Source organism: Rhincodon typus, chromosome 8 (assembly GCF_021869965.1).
Source record: "Rhincodon typus isolate 14 chromosome 8, sRhiTyp1.1, whole genome shotgun sequence".
NCBI classification, from domain to species: Eukaryota; Metazoa; Chordata; class Chondrichthyes; order Orectolobiformes; family Rhincodontidae; genus Rhincodon; species Rhincodon typus.
Window position 1 is genome coordinate 51,938,149 of NC_063339.1, and position 14,110 is coordinate 51,952,258.

Below are 14,110 nucleotides of genomic sequence, written 5' to 3' on the forward strand. Positions count from 1 at the left end.
TTCGGCCCTCCAAGCCTGTGCTGACCATCATGCCCTAATTAATCTAAAAACCTGCATTTTTCAATCCATATCCCTCTATTCCCTCCCTATACATGTACCCATCTAGGTATCTGTTAAATGTCTTCAATGTGCTGTTTCCATCACCTCTTCTGGTAGTGCGTTCCAGGCTGCTACCACTCTCTGCGTGAAAAACTTCCCTTGCACATCTCCCTTAAACTTTCCCCCTCTGACCTTGAACCTGTGCCCCCTTGTAATTGAAACTTCAACATTGGGAAAAAGCCTCTGACTATCCACTTTATCTAGGCCTCTCATAATGTTGTAGACCTCTGTCGGGTTTCCTCTCAGCTACCAGCTTTCCAGTGCATTAATGCATGAAAGGCTCTAAGGTAATCACCATAGATCCTGAAAAGTATTCAATCTACCTTCGACTACCTTGGAAGAGTAAGATTTCTCAAAAATGCATGTAACAGGAGGAACTAACTGTCTCATGCTGCCTACTATGCAGTAGCAGCGAGTGGTGTTTGCCACCAACGGGATGTGACTGTCATGTAAAAAAAAAAATTCTGCCTATCAAATAAATGAGTAATGTGGCATATGAATTTCAGTGCTGGTGTGATGCCAGGAATGTATGCCATTCATCTTTATGATTCATGGATCGTATCAAACAGCGTATCCTTTCAGTCATTCAACCAAGTACCAAGTCTTGCATCCATCTACTACGTGCTAGCAATACCCACAAGTGACCAACGTTTGATGTGATTCTTCAATTGGACAGTATTTGTTGGAAAATCCTGAGTGTGCAAAGAATTATACTGACAATCAACTGTCACTCAGGCTCGGACTGTAACACACATGCTTGTAGTGAAACTACATATATTGATTTTGTATTCTTGTGAAATGTCCTGATGAGTGCAAGACAAAAGTCTTACAAAACATTGTTTTTTCTAGTAATCTCAAGCTCTGTGGTGCTGACCATTTCCAAACATTACTATTTATTAATTCCAGGTGACATACCCATACATTACCTCTTAATTCCCCACAATTTTTTTCTTTTGACTTTAGAAATCACACCATCATGTTTACTGTATTTTCAAAATAAGCTAAGTGACAAGCAAACCAGCATTTCAGAAGTACATTGTTTTACTTTATTTCATCAGAAAATAGAGTAATGCTTGTTGACTTACATTAAGTGAAGAAGAGAATGTTACTTTGCTAGCAGCAACTATAAAGTCCCAAATTAACATGGTAGCACCAGGCAACCCAATAGAAAAGAACCTTGGAGAACAGTGCTTGATGATGGTGTTCACAATGTCCTAAAACATTTTAAAAAAACAGGCTTAAAACAGATGACAACTAAAATGGACAGTTTCTTGTTGTGTACGTGAAATAGAACAAGCAGTAATGTTGGTCTTAGAATGCAACTGTTGAAGCTTGGTGCAGTACTCCAGACAAGACAAATGCAAAAGTGATTTGCTAATTACATTAATACAGCAAATATGCTGAAGCAATACATCACGCAAGGTTTATACACATTACTAAAAGTGAAAAAAAGACATGACTTTTGCAGCAATACGTTTATTTTTACCCACCACTGCTTAAAATTATTCACTTTATTGCTTTTCTTCTATTCTGCATTTCTTCTGAAGATTCTTATTTTTAGTTATTTAAATAATTATAATATTTTCCTCCTCATTACTTCTCACTTATAGCACTTGCTGGAGAAGCTACTCGCACAGCACATGCAAGATTAAGTACCTGTCCAAAGTTTTTTTTCTTTGCTCTAGTCTAGGTCTAATTGGCTTATTCTAGTTATCTTGAGAGCTGCAGCAAAATACCTCAAATCTTTACTGCTTGCAATGGAACAACCACCAGTCCTAAAGACGCCAACTAGCAAGAAAATAAAACTTACACCAATTAACAACTTTAACCTGAAACTTTAAATTAAATAACTCAAATTCTTGACATCTGAAAATACATAAATACACTTTAAACTTCGAAAGCTGACCTGATCAAGATTTAGGAGTCCACTGTGCATTATATTGTAGAAGTGAACCAGAAAATCGGAATTAGGCGAAACATCTTGACGCCGTTTCATAATTTTGCAGATAAGCTTGTAGGCATGCAGCTTTCCTTGCTTGTATTTTTCCGGTAATGTTGTTGCCTAATTAAAATAAATAAAATTTAGCATTAAATATGGTGCTGAGAAAAAGTTATTCCACTTTTTATTTCTTACTAATTACTAAACATTGCTGCTTGAATTAAACTGTTGTATTTCACATATAAAATTTAACTAGAAGACGTCTACTGCTCATTGATTAAAGGTCTGAAGAGAAGTGCAGCCCTGGCTCGGTTTATAGAGATAAGTAAATCAATGTTCAATGACTATAATTACAAGAATGAATAAACCAGTCACCATTGTGTCTCAATAATTAAAAACAGGACTGATGACTCGCAGAAATAAACAAAAGTTGAAATTGAGATATATTTAAATATTTATAGTTATAAATTATTCCATTTAGCACACTGTTAATTACATCTGCTGATCAGTACCATTGCATGCTTGCACTGACATGAGGGTATTATTCAATGCGACAAGGTGACATACATGTCCACGCTTGTTGTGGAAGGACAAGTTTGACAGAACTACCAGACAAATCAGTGTTAATACATTTAAACAAAGAATTAATAAGTACATAAATGTGTTGTAATTATCAAATGACTCCATAATTCATCGTAAAAATTTACAATTTTTTAATATCATCTTCTGACTTGACTATTTAAACACACAACTGGCTGATCACCCATTTTCTACATTTCTTAAAATTGAGGTCATCCAACATTATTCCATTTATGGCTTAACTTGCTGCAATTCCCATTCACGTTTAATTCCTGGGCTCGTTGACTTAGATTGGTTTGGTTCAAGTAATGTTTTGACTTGAAAATTCTGTTCCTGTTTTCAACTTGCTCCATAGGATGATTCAGTGGGCAAAGTGGCTTTGTTCTCTGCTGTAAATGTTTATGATTCTATACTCATTATCATTTGCAGTGGTTTGGGGATTTTACTGCTGCTAGTAACCATGTAATTTACAACAAAATCCATTAAATTTACACCAAAATAGAGCTTCAAGCTTTATTCTCACCTTACAAGTTTGAGCATACTGTAACATGATATTTTGTTAATTTATATTGAAATTACAACTATGTCACTAATTTTTACATCATTGAATATTTTTATAATATTTCTAAACAATCTGCTTTTTCCATAATCAACACAAAATGATAATAACTGCACTCACAAATCAATTTTTAAATCCTGATCATGAAAGCAGTATACAACTTTTAATGTTAGTAGGAACTGCAGATGCTGGAGAATCTGAGATCTTATTTCTGAAGAAGGGTCTAGGCCCGAAACGTCAGCTTTCCTGCTCCTCTGATGCTGCTTGGCCTGCTGTGTTCATCCAGCTCTACACCTTGTTATCTACAACTTTTAATGATTGCATTTCTCCTTTGCTCAACAGTTAGCAAATATTTAAGTCGAACCAAATGTTGAAAAAAAATGAACCACATCAAAATATACAGAGGGCACAAACGAGTAACCTCAATGCTGACTCAGGAATATCAACCTATTTATTATGCAGTATTAACTGCTTAAGCGTAAAACAGTAAAACAATTCATACTAAAAATCTAGATCTAAAAAATGTTGTGGCACACTACTATACACAAAACAGCCAGATATAAGGTGCTTAATGGCACCGATACGCTTGGAGCACCAACGAAAGAGAATTATGTTGATAATGATGTATTAAACATAGTTAATCTTGAAAGGTGCACTTTCCTTGAAAATATTAATTATCCATAGAAACAAACAAAATTATGCCTAAGAATTATGGACTATATGATCAACAACTAGTATGGATACAATATATTCTGAAGTTTCAGGTTTAGACTGCTGTATGCCAATGGTGGATGTTCAGGAGATCAGAATTAGATGAGTTCATATATCAGAGGGCTATAGGGTAGAAAGCAATAACAGAAATGGTGACGGCAAGGTGTAGTGGAGCCTGAAAACAAGGATAAGAATTTAAAATTGATTGCTTGATTCCTTTGGTAGTCAATGGAAGCCAAGATGATGAGCAAATGGCAATATAGGGAGCTCTGGGGAATTACTGAACTGTACACTGTAGAACTGAAAACAAGTCAAAAAGAGAAAAAAAACTAGATCTGGACAGACATTGAAATAGGTGGTGTTCACATTACAAATGTTGAGAGTCCAAAAGCTACTTTTGGCCATTCCACATGCAGCTGAAAAAAGGAAACCCAGAAATTATGGCCTGATTTGACTATAGAGTTGCCAGGGTACCTTGATGTCAGGTTTGATCAAATGCGGCCTGAATGTCCAATTAAGGCAAGAGTGACTGCCCTTGACAACAGGGCTGCATTTGACTGAGCGCAGCATCAAAACTGCGAAACTGAAATCAATGGAAAGCAGGAGAAAATTAGCTGCTGTTTGGAGTCATACCTAGCACTTTTGGGGGAGTTTATGGTGCAGTGCTATTGTTGCTGGACTAGTAATCTATAGAACCTGGTTGAGAGAATGAAATTTATACAGCATTTTTAAAGTCTTCAGGTGTCCAAAAGTGAATTGTAATTTCTGATGAATACACTGGCTAGTTTCAATACAAGAGAATTGGACTAAAAGACCAATTGGTTAATGTGCTTTTGGTGGTGCTGACATAGAAATGAATGATCAAGACTGAACTTTCTACTTTAGAAAACACTTTACAGTCAACTCAACACTTTAAATGGAAATTGTTGTTGAAGTGTAGGAAATGCAGTCAAGTTGTGCTCAACAAAGTCACCAAACAGCAATGCGATGATGACCAGATAGCCTGTTTTAGTGATCTTGATGGAAGGATAAATTTGATCAGGAAACTGAGAAAAGCTTCAGTGCGCTTTTTCAAAAAATACTACAACTTTTTATTGCCAATCTGAGAGGGCATATAGGGGCTCTGTTTAAAATTTCATCTGAAAAACAACAGTAATTATTCAACACTCGCCTAGGCTACACTGAAGAGTCAGCCTAGATTATGTGCTCAAATCTCTGGAGTTAAACTTGCATTCATAACTTTTGAAAGCAGAGGCAAGAGTGCCACCAACTGACTCACAGCAAGAATATTGTAAGGAACTTCCTTGCTCCTGCTGGAAAAGTGCCTTTGATATTCACCTGATAGGGTAGCTGGTTTAATATCTCATTTGGAAGATAACACGGTTAGTGTAGTTTTGGTAGTTCTGAACATGTGCCTTCTGACTTAAAAATGACAGTGCTACCACTAAATCAAGGGCAAGAACTACTGAAAGAATAACCTGAAATTTCTGAATGCATTGAAGACTCGTTCAGTGTATGAATTAATCAATGGAAATAACAAATTGAAAAATAGATCATTCATCTTTAAGAAACAACTTAACCTACCTTAAAAAGCCAAGGAGTTAGAATTCTGAGCGGTGGTATCAAAACAGGGGGTGGTGGGGAGGTGTGATTGTCTATTGTAATTCCAAGATTATCTCTCACCTTTAAAGAAAGGAAATTATGTTTTGACAAAACAATTATAATGTGCTTTAATAAGAAAATATTTTACTGAAAATATTTCACAAAGCAAGGAATTTCAGATTAAAACTTCAGTAAAAATAGTATCTATTGATTTCCAAACTGTTTAGAAATCAAAAGTATTCAAAATTTTAAGATAACAGCGTGACTTGTTAGGAAGAATGGGCACAACTTAAAACAATATTAAATTACTACCTCTGAAGGCCATTTGGAATGCAGGAATTGGTAAACAAGGAAAGACCACAGTCGACTGAATTCACCATTTACCAACTTGCTAGCTATTGATAGTGCTTTTAATCAAACAAAACAATCAATCTCTAACAACTCTCCCATAACAGACCCAGAATGAAGTGAAGAAACTTCCAGTGATGCAAAGTTATAGAAAACTCAGGATCACGTCACATGTTCCTCTTGAGCATACAACACTCATCATTATTCTCATATTTTAAACCAAAATAATATTTTCTCAAAGAAAGATATCAAAGTTGTATTTAAATCCATCACATTGTACACTTTCTTTGCTCCCCTAGTTGCTCATTCCATACATTTACCATCATTTGAAATAGGCCATACATTTGTTGTACAGTTCTGGAGGAGTTACCAATAGTATCTTTTTATGTACCTGCTCACAAATAATCAAAATAATGATTCTCCATTCAGGTTCTGTTAGATCTCCAGACATTATCATTATCTTAATCTAGACATGGACTGCCCGAATTAAATACAAGAGGAAAAGAGATCAACTGTCTTAATATCAAGGTGGCATTTAGTCAAATGACATTAAGAGACCTGATCAAACTGAAATGAATGGGTTTAATGGACAAAACTCTTTACTGTTCACACCTACATCCAGCATATACGGAAATCACCTCATCCTCAGAATACCGTTACAAAATGCCCTCGACTCAATCATCTTCAGACCAAGGCCGAGATGGACAGATTTTTAAACAGTTAGGGAATCAAGGATTAAGGAGAAGATACAGGAAAGTACAGTTGAGGATTATCAGATTAGCCATGATCATTGAATGGCCTACTTCTGCTATTATGTTTATGATCTTATGAAATTCATTACTTTCTCTTTGTGTAAATGGTACATTCACTGACCATCGTGCAGGATTATGCTTCATTTAGTCATCCTCCAATAACGAAGATGCTTACAACACACTACAGCAGGACTGATAATGGGGTGACAAGCAATAGTGACATTTTTGTATTGTTGATGACATGCAATGACATCTCTGACAAGAAAAACCTAGTCATGTCCTCCTTATCTTCACGTGCACTATTATCACCCAACATCAATGCTGGGGTCACCGCTTACACAGAAAGAAAGAAAATGGAAGCAGGCATAGGCTACTCATCCCATCAAGCCACCTCCACTATGCAACATGATCATGACTTAACCTCTTTCTTAACATCATATCTCAATTTTCTCCCCACACCCCCGACACCTGCAGCTGAAAACTGATTTCTTTCTTCAATATCTTCTGAGTGAAAAAATTTCTTTTCATCTCAGTCTGAAATGGCCTACCACAATCTGAGACTGTAACTACTTGTTCTGGACACGTCAGCCAGGTTAAACGTCATTGCTGCATCCAGTCTATTCAGCCCTCTCAGAAGTTTCTACTTACCAACCAAAAATGGTTATACGAACAATTCTTTATCCACTGCCATGCCTTTTAATTAAGTGACCAAGTCTATCACAGCCAACTCACCTATCATATGTTCACAGCTTCCAAAATATAGACTTAAGCCCTTAGTTTTGGATTAGACTACTTCCCATTCTCTCCCAATGCAATTATGGTCACATTTTCTTAAAAGGTCCTCTCACTACAAGACTATTTTTGAACCACTGCTCACTGCACAAAAAGCAAATCTAAGATGGCCTGTCCTTTGAGTTGGTTCCTCAATGTACTGGTCTAAAAAAAACACACTGTACACACTCCTGGAATTTGTCTGTCACAATATTATTGCTCAAGTTGTTTGTGCACTCTATCTAGATTAAAATCACGCATGATTACTGTAGCACTCTTACTGCATGCACTTCTAATTTCCTGCTTCATGCCACCCCTAAACTCACCACTACTATTTGAAGGTGTACGGACAACTCCCATTAATGTTTTCTGCCCCTTGCTGCTTGCTAACTCCCCCAGATTGATTCCATATCTAGATTTCCTGTGCCAATACCTTTTCTCACTGTTGCACTGATTTCATCTTTTACTATTGGTGTCAACTCATCTCAATTTCCATTTTGTCTGTCCTTGCATGTTCAGTTCCCAGCCTTGGTCACCCTGCAGTCATGTCTGCTTAATGGCAATTAATCATTTCAGACCTGTTTACAACTATTTGCATTCTTAATTCATTTACCTTATTGCACAATCACATATTACCTTTTAGACTTATCGTTTCAACATTTCCATGCATTCTGGTTTATATTACAACCCTATTTGTTGCTAACCCTTGTTTTCTCTGCCTTCCACTTTTTCTTTCTACTCTTCAACGTTCAGTTCATCTTTGCTTCAGTCACCTTCATTTCCTTGCTCAGGTTCCCACACTTTGCCACTATAGTTTAAACCATCACCTACAATAATGGCGATGCCCCTCCAAGGATATTAACGCTAGTGCTGCTGGGTTGCAACTTATCCCACCTCTTCCCCAGAATCCATTCTAATGCCTCAAGAATCGAAATTCCACACTCCCCACCCCATCCCTCCAAGCATTTGGTATATTCACCTATTCCTGATCTCAATCATATGTGACATTGGAAGTAATTCAGTGATTACTACCTTTCAGGTTTTTAAAAAATTATTTCCTAGATCCCTCTGTTCTGCTTGCAGAACTTCATCCCTCACTTTATCTATGTCATTGTACTGATATGGTACACAACCTCTGGTTGCTTTCTCTCACCTTCAGAATACCCTGCAGCTGCAAAAAAAAGATTGGAGGCTGAGTTCTCTACTTTCTGTTTGCCTGTGTCATTGAAATATCTCAGACCAATGCTTCTGTGTTTTGAAACTCCACTGTAGGTTATAAATCTAAACATGTGACATCCTTGACTCTAGCACCAGTGAGGCAATACACCATTCTGGTGTCTCATCTATGGCTGCAGAAATGTCTACCTGTTCCTCTTACGATAGAATATATGGCCACCATTGCTCTTGTATTTGTCTTTTCTCCTTCCCTGTGCAACTGAACCACTCCTGGTGCCACAGCCTTGATTCTTTCTGCATTCCCTGAGAAACCAGCTCCACTAGCAGTATCCAAACTGGAACATCTGTTAGTGAGTGATGTAGCTCCAAGAGACTCCTGGACTACCTGCTTGGTGCTTTTGCTCCGAATGGTGGTCAGCTATATCTTCTCTGTCTGTGCACTCTTTAGCTATAGCATGACCACCCTGCTGTATGTACTATCCAAGAAGATCTTAGCTTGCAGAGGCTCCACAGTGACTCCAGTTGCTGCTGCAGACCTAAAACATTGACCTTCAGTAGCTGCACTGGAGACACCACCTGCATATTTGGTGACCTTGGACACTGGAGTTAACCCTGACTTCTCACATTACGCAGGAGGACCATTCTACTGAGCTGTGCTGCCTTGCAATAACATAATTTTCTCCAGGGCAACAAGAGATGAGTCATAAATTTTGGCCTAGTTAACGATGCTCACATCCTATGAACCAATAAAAAATAATTGATCATGGATTACTACGAACAAAGACACCCTGAAAGGCAATCCATAAGCTTGAACCATTTCCATCAAGTCTTAGAAAGGTTTTAGATTTATAACCTACAGTGGAGTTTCAAAACACAGAAGCATTGGTCTGAGATATTTCAATGACACAGGCAAACAGAAAGTAGAGAACTCAGCCTCCAATCTTTTTTTTATTCATTCATGGGATATGGGTGTCATTGACTGGGCCAACATTTATTGCCCACCCTTGGTTGTTCTTGAGAAGGACGTGGTGATCTGCCTTCTTGAACTGCTGCAGTCCAATTACATGATCCAACATGTGCATTACCTGCTGAATAAGTTACGTTTGAAATCATCAACACTTCATATCCAACACAGCATCATTGTCAGTTACAAAATAACGTCACTTCGTCTCCACAATCTATGATTTCACGATCCTGGTAGCACCCACATTTAAGACACAAACACATTTTATTACATCCTAAGACAACAGAGAACTTGCTGCAGGTGTTATAATAGATTGCTATTCCAAACAGTTGTGGCTTCCTGTCCTTTTGGTCCACTTATTAGTTGTTCATGCTTTAAGGTTAGCTTGAACTGGTTCTGACTGTGGAGATAGCTTCAGCTTTCTCGTATTTCGTACAGAGGTGACAGCTAAATACTGCTGAAGTACAGAATCAGGTAGAGAATGATATCAACTGGATTTTGATTTTTAGGGATTCTCAGGTATCTAGTCACACAGGGTGGTTAAGTCACTGAACTAATAATACAGACGCCTGAATTCATGACTGGAGACAGGAGTTCAAGCCTCATCATGGCAGTTGGAAAATCTAAGTTCAATTAATTGAACAAACCTGGGAGGAAAAAAACCCTATCTTAAATGGTGACCATGAAACAAAAAAATTTTTGTTTCTCAAAAACCAACTGATTCAGTAATATCTTGTCAGGAAAGAAAATCTTCCATCCTTACCCAGTCTGGTTTATGCAATTCCACACTCAGCAAAGGGGCTGACTCTTAACTACTCAGCCAAGCTGTTATGAGAAGCTATGCAAATCTGCATAAACTCTGGCAGAAACAACAAAAATACTCCCAAACTGTCAGCCTCCGAAAGACTTCTTTCACTATCATCTAGGGAACCTCTGCCAAATTTAGGACAGCTGTCCCACAAATTAGTAATGTAACAGCCTAACATAGGCACAGTCATGGAGTCATGCCTTACATTTAATTCCCCAGGGTCCTTTATCAACATTCATACAGTCATAAAATATTGCAGGCTCTGAAAATCTGAAATAAACACAAAAATGTTGGAAATACTCAGCAGGTCAAGCAACATTTCTGGAGAGGGAGAAACATGTTTCAAATAGATGATGATCTTTCAATATTTCAGGTCATCAATCTCAAAGCTGAATCATTTTTCTCTTTCTATAGATGCTACCTGATCATGCCAGTCATGAAAAGTGGTGGATAATTTCACGGTTAATAGGAGCAGATAGCTACAGAAACATCCCCATGCTCAATTGACAGCAAAGCTCAGTACATAAGTGCAGAAGGCATGGCATTTGCAACCATCTGCAGCCAGAATTATCAAATGGATGCCTCTTCAAAGAGATCCCCAGCATCATAGATGCCAGAGTTTAGCCAATTCAATTAATTTTCCATGATATCAGGAAACAATTAAAAGGAATTCGATAAAGTGAAGCTCACGGACTCTGACAACATTGTGGTTGCAGTAATAAAGACATGCTCAGAGACAGCTGTGCTGTTAGCCAAGTGGCTCAGGTACGGCTGCAACACAGGACAATATGGAAAATTGTTGAGCATATCTAGTCCATCAAAAACAGAACAGATCCAATTCAGTCAATTATAGTCCAACAGTCTATTGTCAATTGTCAGCAAAATGATGCTACGTTCACAATGTTAAGCAATACTTACCCACCAAAAATCAATTCAATAATATTCAATTCAGATTTCAACAGGACCACCCATCTCCAGATTACAGCTTTCGTCCAAACATGGACGAAAAAGCTGAATTCAAGAGGTGAGAATGACTACCCCTGACACCAATGAAATATGTGACTGTGTGAGACATCTAAAAGTCCAAGTAAAATTTCAGTCAATGGGATTGGAGGAAGCTTTGCTAGTGGCTGCATTGAAACCCAACGCGAAGCAAGATGTTTATTGTTGTTAGAAGCCAAACATTCCAGCCCCTGGAAGTAACAGCTAGGAGATTGTCAGCATCGTGTCCTAGGCCCATCCATTATCAGCTGCTTCATCAACAACCTTTCCTTCACCACCAGGTCAAAAAATGGAGAAACTTGCTGAAGTTTAGGTGTGTTCAGAACCAATTGCAACTTTTCAGATAATGACGTACTCTGTGTCTGCGTGCAATATTTATGGCTTAGGCTGATAAGTATAAGAAATATTTGTGCCGTACAAATGCTAGGCAATGAGCATCATCAACAAAGTATCGTTTTTGTATGACATTCAATGGCATTTACATTGTTGACTGCCCCATCAATATCCTGGGGTCATCACCGATTAGAAATTTAACTGAACAATCCCTGAAAATACTGTGACTAAAACAGCATGCGAAAGGCTGGGTGTTCTATCGTGAGCTCCTTACTCTCCAGACTTTTCCAATTTCTATAAAGGAACAAGTTTGAAACGTTATGAAAATATTCTCCACTTTCCTAGATGAGCACAACTTGAACAATGCTCAAACTTGACATCATTTATGGAAAAGTAGCCTACTTGATTGTACTGTATCCACTATTTTAGATCATAGAATCCCTACAGTGTGGAAACAGGCCCTTCGGCCCAACAAGTCCACACCAACCTTCAGGGCATTCAACCCAGACCCATCCCCCGATAACCCACTTAATCTACACATCCCTGAACACTACAGGCAATTTAGCATGGCCAATCCGTCTAACCTGCACATCTTTGGATTGTGGGAGGAAACCGGAACACACTGAGGAAACCCACGCAGACATGGGGAGAATGTGCAAACTCCGCACAGACGGTCGCCAGAGGGTAGAATCGAACCCGGGTCCCTGGTGCTGTGAGGCAGCAGTGCTAACCACTGAACCACCGTGCCGCCCTATTTTAAATAGTCCATTCTCTCATTATAAGTGTAACATGGCTAAAATGTGCACCATCTAAAGGATGGATTGTAACAACTTGTTAAAACTTTATTAATACACCTCTCTGCTCATGAGCTCTGCCATCTACAGCCAAAAGGGCAGCAGATCCATGGCAGGACTCTGACGTGGAAAAATATTGCTGTTTTTTCATTGCCAATGGGTCAAAATCCTGGAACTCCTTACTTATTAGCACTGAAGAGGTGGGGAGGGGTGGTTTAAACTTCACCATACAGGCTACAGTAGATAATGGCAGTGGTTCACAATCACTTTCTCCATCAGTTATGAGTGACAATAATGCTGGCCTCGTCAATGACACTCACATCCCATTAATGAATCCAACACAAGAATTTCAACAAGATTAAAACATTATACATCCAACCACGAATTTCTTTCATAACTGTTAATCTACAAATAACAACCATGTACAATCTATTTTCTATTTATTCTGAATAAAACTAGCATCGAAAACACCTATGTGGAAAGCTTAGTCCATAGTAGCACTGCTAACCTTTGCAAGCAAGCTTAAATTAACAGCTTACCTTGGCTAAATTCTGCCATAGTTCGCATAAATAGTCAAACACTTGAGCATGAATTTCAGGATCCTTAATGCAGTTGACATCTCCCAAAATACCAAGCATTCGTCTCCACATAACTGTAGCAACATCTTCATGCCAACCTTTAAGACTTCCTCCTGCCATCACACTGCAATCTTCATTTGGAAATTCACTATTTTCTGCTCAATGCAACATTTTGTTATAAAACAGACAATATACATACATAATTTAGAGAAGTTACATTTAGCACAAAAAGGTACATCATATTAAAATTTAAATGTCTTGAAACTATCACTATACAGAAACAAATGCTATCAACACAACAGGAATTGTGGTAAGCCTGTACCCAAATAAAAATGATCATATAACAGTTTCTTTACTGAATATCTGGCATATCCAGACAAACAATTTGGGCAAAAGGAAAACTTTTTCAGCAATGTGTATATATTTCATATCAGCATTCTGAGCGATCAAGATTAAATGTTTGGAACAAGTTGTATATTTAACTTTAAATTAATTAACCAATTAAGTAATACCCAAGTCATCTGGAGTCTGCAAGACCGAATGATGCAATTTTTCATCCAGCGGCAAATCTTTTTGTTCCATGTGATCAGCATTTAAAGTGGATGGAGAAGGCGTCTGAGATCTCGAACATGTGTTTGAGTGTGAAGGAGAAGCACTTTCAGAGCCTGAAGAATATTAAAAAATACAAATACAATAACTGGAGAGACCACAAAGAAAAAAACTGATATCGAAAACAATGATTGGCATGTATCATTTAGCAATAATAAAGTACAAACCAAACCCCTGACCATGTAAAAAGAAATGTTAAGACAATATAAATAAAAACTATGCTGGACTATGGTATCCGCATAATACAATAGTGAAAACAATTCCATAGTAGTTTCTATTTCAAGCCCCTCATTTGGTTTCAACTTCAAGATTGTTCACTGACAGTATTTTCTGGCACGGATTTTGCAATTAATTCTATTTTACTTTCAAGAACTCAATTTATAACATTACATTGATCACAAGGAACACACTAAGTTTAGACACTAGAGTAAGAGTATAAACTAATTTTATGCAAGTCCATTGGAAATAGCATACCCGTCCATCTTG

At 37.8% G+C, this 14,110-nt stretch overlaps 1 protein-coding gene across 6 annotated transcripts in view; it reads right to left on the reverse strand.

The window, feature by feature from the left end:
• The window catches only part of LOC109913164 (ral GTPase-activating protein subunit alpha-1-like), a 139,815-nt gene extending 126,138 nt beyond the window's left edge, over window positions 1-13,677 (reverse strand). For all 6 annotated transcript variants that reach the window (XR_007262581.1, XR_007262582.1, XR_007262580.1 and 3 more), the window contains exons 1-5: window positions 13,528-13,677; window positions 12,977-13,170; window positions 5,472-5,570; window positions 2,006-2,161; window positions 1,185-1,313 (exon numbers count right to left, since the gene is read on the reverse strand). Coding sequence is in view for 3 of the 6 variants with exons in the window: in XM_048599704.1 (XP_048455661.1) it covers window positions 1,185-1,313; window positions 2,006-2,161; window positions 5,472-5,570; window positions 12,977-13,170; window positions 13,528-13,597 (648 nt within the window). In the remaining 3 variants the exon portion in view is untranslated. The remainder of the gene's footprint in view (window positions 1-1,184; window positions 1,314-2,005; window positions 2,162-5,471; window positions 5,571-12,976; window positions 13,171-13,527) is intronic.
• Between the last annotated feature and the right edge of the window lie 433 nt (window positions 13,678-14,110).